Genomic DNA, 4,670 nt, shown 5'->3' on the forward strand with positions numbered 1-4,670 from the left:
ACTTCCTCGGGGCCCGACTCGAATCTCACAAGGGCTCGTCTCTCGCGTCCAGCTGAGGTGAGGTTCTCCACGGCCTCGGGCATTAGGCCTTCCAGCCGCCGGCTGCGCCTTAGCGGGGTATCCATGGCCCGACCCGAAAGTTTCCAAACAGGAGTCCACGTGCAGCCTTCGCCCACTTCTGGGACTACCGGCGCCCTCCTATGACGTCAGAGAGCGCCGGTCCGTGTGCGCAGGAAGGGCTGTCGCCGAGGCGGCCATATTAGTGAGGGGCGAAGAGGCAAGGGTGTGTGTCTGGCGGGCGCGTGCGCAGTGTGCCGTGCACTGTGATGCACCAAATGCTTGTTTTTCCTGGGATTCGCGTTTGCCTCTCTTGCAAATGCTCTTTCCTGGGGTTAAAGGACAGAGCGCAGAAAAGAGAAAGAGGGCCCCAGATGGAGGAGAGAATAGGATTGGAAAAAGGTCCCGCATGCGGTTGGCCTCGGTTTCTTCACTTGCTCGTTGCAGGCGACTTTGCACTAGCTGCTTGGTGCACCGGCGGTGGCCCCAGCCTCCCGGAGTGGGAGATCGCGCCCACACCCTGACCAGTGCATCTCGTGGCAGTGAAGGCGAGGCGGCGGTGCAGCACCTGTCCCGATCGCGCGGACACCTGGGCCACCTGCTGCCTCCTCCAGGTGCAGCTCGGGTCCTCTGCCACCTTCCTCGCTGCGGATAGTGGCTCTGCCCCTGAGCCCGAGCCTGCCCGCCTTGCACTCTCGGGGGCGCCTTCTGTCACAGATAGGGCCTCGCCGGGGCTGTGCCCCAGAAGGCTGCCTTGAGGCCCCTTTGCGTGTGACCCCGGATGCCGCTGCTTCTGGGGAAGCACGCTGCGGAAGGGGCCCCTGCACCCCCGGCTCTTCCCAGCTTCGAGCTGCCGGTAGCCACGCCCCCAGGCCCAGTGGCTGCTTTTAGAAACCACTATGTGTCCAGCTGGGGGTTCTGAGAGGCCTGGGAAGTTGTCTCAGACGCTGGGGCCAGAGGAGACGGCCAGAGCGCAGCCACAGCTGAGTCCGCGAAGCAGGGAGTCAGACGGTGAGGAGGTGGGAGAGGAATACCAGGAAGTTTCCTGAGGATGGAGGAGTGCAGGAGAATCTGGATCACCACACAGCGGCCCAATGCGCCAGGACAAATTCAGCTGAGTCCCTGTGTGGACTCAGTGCCCCAAGGGGGAACCCCCCGCAGGGAGGTCCCTCCTGCCTCTGTCACTCCTCCAGTGCACCCCTGTTGCAGGAGCAGCTCGGGCCCCTCACCCAACTCAGAAGGGAGGCTGTGCCGGTTACTCAGATTCTCTGGAGGCCCGAGTGTGTGGTGCTCAGAACCAAGCCCACGTGGGTGACCAGGGCGGCTGTGTGACGTTGTAGGCCTCTGAGGCTCCTGCCACTTCCTGCCTGCTGTTCTAGCTGGAAGGGTCCCTCACAAGCGCAGATGGACCCACCCTAGCCCTACAGAAGCATTCTGGGGCCATCTCAGTTCACACAGAGGTGTGGCAGGGCCATTGTGGGCCCTCTATGTGTGTGCTCAGTAATCCACCTCGGGGGAGCTCTGCCCGCAGCCCCCACTCCCATGGGCTCAGCTTGTCCTTATTGTGGGCAAGGGCCCAGGGGAGATGTTTGGTGTTGTCACAGGAGCCTGATGTGGCGGTGGCTGTCGGGAACCTGTGGTTCCTAACACTGTTTTGCTCTCTGTGGCACGCACCTCAGTCTGCTTGCCTTCTGGGGAGCACGAGGGGCCTTCTCTGCCGTTCCCCAGAGACCCCAGAAGGCTGGAGCCTGTGTTGTGCACAAAAGTGACCTGGTCCTGATGAGAATCCTCCCAGTCATTCAACAAACACTTTTGGAGCCCAGAGCTGGGGCTGACAGTCGCCCTCCTGGCCTGGCGCCCTAGGGACCAAGTGGGCACCCAGGAGGCCTGGTGGGTAGTGAGTGACAGGTGTGTCTGGCCCTGGCACCCAGTGGGGGCGTGGGCATCTTCAGAGCCTCTGGAATGGCTGGGCAGAGGCCCAGGGCTGGGCTGCGACGGTGTCTTCTGTCCGCAGTCTCTGATCTCTGTCTGAGCCTGCGGGAGGCCCTGGTTTCCTTCAGTCCACTCAGCAGAGCTTGAGTTACCTTGGTTACCTCCTCCAGGCTGTGCTGCCAGACCCCTTCCCGGGGGCAGACCCAGACTCGATGAAGGCCGCTGCCCAGGCCCCTCCGCAGCCCTGGGCCCCACCCCCTCCATGTGTGGCCCCCGACTTTGGGCCGGCTCCTTGGCCTGGCAGTGCTCTACTGATGGCTCTGGAGTCAGGCAGGGTGTGGTCCGCACTGCTGCCACGTGTTTTCTGTGAGACCTGGGACGGAGCAGCTGGCTGGTGGACCACCCGTCCCTCTATCCTTCTTGGCCATGTGGGGTCCAGCCCCACCTCCCATGCTGTCCCCTCCCTCTGCAGTGTGGTCAGGAGCCAGAGCAGGACAGAGGCAACCACCTGGTCCTCACATCCAGCCCCGTCTGTGATCCCGACCTCAGCAGAGGGCAGGTGGGGCGAAGGCGGGAGTGTGACTGGACCCAGGGCTGCCCTGATGTCCCCACGGGCCAGGCAGCGCGCAGAGGGCTCTGCCCACTGGAATGGAAGGGCCCCTCCTCAAAGCTGCGGCAGCCTCAGGAGTGTGCAGTTATCTGATCGCGCAGGCATCTGCAGATTCTGCTGAAACAGGAAGGGGCCCCCTGGCCCTGACACGGGGGGCTGCATGGTGGGGGCCAGGCCTCCTCGCCAGCCTCGGGGCACACCCCCCACCTGAGGGGGCCGTGGGAGGGTGGGTGGAAACGCACACCTGCACAGGTGGGAGGTGTGGCACCTCCAGGCCCTCCCAGACGGGCGCGGACGGGGTGCAGTGGGTGTGAGGGTCATCTTGGCTGTCACCTGACTGCTCGGAGAGAGGCTGGGGAGCGGGGGAAGCACAGTGAGGTCAGCGAGCTGAGCGGGCCCCCCTGACTGTGTGGCACTGCCTGTGGGCCGGGACTCCATGGTGCCGAGCGGCGTCTCGCTGCTGCTGTGGCTGTGGGGCCAGAGCCCGCTGCCCCCGCCTTTGACAGTGGGCTCACACGGGACGCCCAGCCGGCCTGGGACGGACGACATCCTCTGTCCCTCTGCTCTGAAGCTGCAGGCTCCTGGTTTCCAGACTCCAGCTGGAGGCAGCTGCTGTAACCCTTGTGTCAATTACGCCCACACCCTAGGGCTCCCTCCCAGACACTGCCCAGTACGGCCGGGGCGGCACCTCTGCAAGCTGGACCAAGGGACAAGTGGCCGCAGGTGAAGAGCTTTCCTTCTTTGTCTCGGCCAGGACCAGGGCCGAGCTCACGGCTGTCTTCTTGTTTATTTAGTTAGCAAATTCATCTGAAGTTTGCAGGACTTCAGCCCAAGGGAGGGCAGTCAGGCTTGCTGCCTGGATGGAACAGAGCTCACCCTGGTCTGGGTGCGACACCCTTGATTCTGAACAGGCTGAACTTGAGGTGGATGAGCTGCAGCCCCACACAGTGCTGCCAGAGGTGCACGGCTGGGAGTCACTGTGTCCACAGAGAGGTGAGGGACACCACAGCCAGGCACACATGCGCGCGCGCACACACACACACACACACACACACACACACGCATGCACGCACGCGTGCACGTGACTCTTGGTTCCTAAGACCGGACAGTTATAGAGTTTCACGGTGAGTTACTGCTCCTTGTTTAGTTATCCCTCTCCTCTCCTTTCCTCTAACCCTTGGCTTCTCTACAGTGTCCTCCGTCACCAGTGCCGTACTGCCTCAGCCGTCCTTGCGCAGTACGCGGCTCTGTCCACAGCAGCCTGTGGACACCTGGCCTCGGCCCAGCGGAGCTCCTTTCCCGCACCACAGCCGCCGCACCTGGCTCTCGTGGAGGGGATCTTGCTGTCCACCGTCTTCCATCCTGGCGTGGACTCAAGCCAGCCCCAGCTCTGCCTCGGCTGTTGGCACAGACTGCACCACTGCCATGCCCTCCTGGCAGGCAGCACATCTGAGGCCCAGGAGCTGGGCAGAGCGGCTGCCCAGCCCACGGGACCCAGGTGGCTTATTGCCTGGGCCGCCTGTGCTGCCTGTGCTGCCAAAAGACCACCACAGGAGCAAACAGACGGCCTCCCTGAGTGCACCACTCACACATTTACAGATTGGAAAGGATATCAGGGGTTGCAGTGAGTTAAAAACCATAAAAAGATGCCAGCTTCCTGGTGGTGAGGGACAGCTGCCACCCACAGGGGCCTTCGCAAACTTAGCCCCAGGCTGGTGATCAAGGTGTGAACTTGGATGGGCACAGGCCTGGTGTGCAACTGTGGCCAGAACTCTGCTTGCTAAACATGTGTGGTTTCAGCTGCCCGCTTTGCTTGTGTTTGAAGCCCTCGATTTAAATCCAGAACAAGTCCTCTCTAGGGATGTCTGTGTTTTCTAGTCTTTGAGATGAGCTGGAAACTTCTGGCCTTCCTTCCCCATGGGCGGGGCTGATCAGCGTGCAAGTGAGCCATTCTGCTGCTCTTTTTCTGCTCAAAGTGAAACGTTACACAACACCCAGATATGATCTCCACTTGCTTGGTGGCTTTTGCTCTCCATGTCTGACTCTGGGTAGATGGAGATAGCCTGCTTTT

General features: G+C 62.1%; 2 protein-coding genes across 3 annotated transcripts in view; one reads left to right on the forward strand and one right to left on the reverse strand.

Annotated features, from left to right (window-relative positions):
- Positions 1–125, reverse strand: part of Ccdc86 (coiled-coil domain containing 86) — a 3,549-nt gene extending 3,424 nt beyond the window's left edge. The window contains exon 1 of the mRNA XM_019208787.1: positions 3–125. Coding sequence (XP_019064332.1) covers positions 3–125 — 123 coding nt within the window. The remainder of the gene's footprint in view (positions 1–2) is intronic.
- Positions 126–1,710: 1,585 nt separating this feature from the next.
- On the forward strand, positions 1,711–4,442 carry LOC104868315. Of its 2 annotated transcripts, XM_019208797.2 has the most exons (3): positions 1,711–3,322; positions 3,420–3,592; positions 3,792–4,442. In XM_019208797.2, the coding sequence occupies exons 1-3, from the start codon at positions 3,036–3,038 to the stop codon at positions 4,316–4,318; spliced, it is 987 nt and encodes a 328-aa protein (XP_019064342.2). In that variant the 5' UTR covers positions 1,711–3,035; the 3' UTR covers positions 4,319–4,442. The 2 variants fall into 2 exon arrangements, 1 of the variants encoding a protein (XP_019064342.2); XR_004514578.1 differs by having other exon boundaries at positions 3,413–4,442.
- The last annotated feature ends 228 nt before the right edge of the window (positions 4,443–4,670 follow it).

The sequence above is a fragment of the Fukomys damarensis genome, unplaced genomic scaffold (genome assembly GCF_012274545.1).
Source record: "Fukomys damarensis isolate Sample0158 unplaced genomic scaffold, DMR_v1.0_HiC HiC_scaffold_27, whole genome shotgun sequence".
Lineage (NCBI taxonomy): Eukaryota > Metazoa > Chordata > Mammalia > Rodentia > Bathyergidae > Fukomys > Fukomys damarensis.

Coding starts and splice junctions, on each gene's coding strand:
- LOC104868315 (XM_019208797.2), top strand. CDS start 3,036: ATGGTGCCGAGCGGCGTCTCGCTGCTGCTGTGGCTGTGGGGCCAGAGC. Junction 3,323..3,419: donor CAAGGGACAAGTGGCCGCAG/GTGAAGAGCTTT, acceptor TGAAGTTTGCAG/GACTTCAGCCCAAGGGAGGG. Junction 3,593..3,791: donor GTCACTGTGTCCACAGAGAG/GTGAGGGACACC, acceptor GCTTCTCTACAG/TGTCCTCCGTCACCAGTGCC.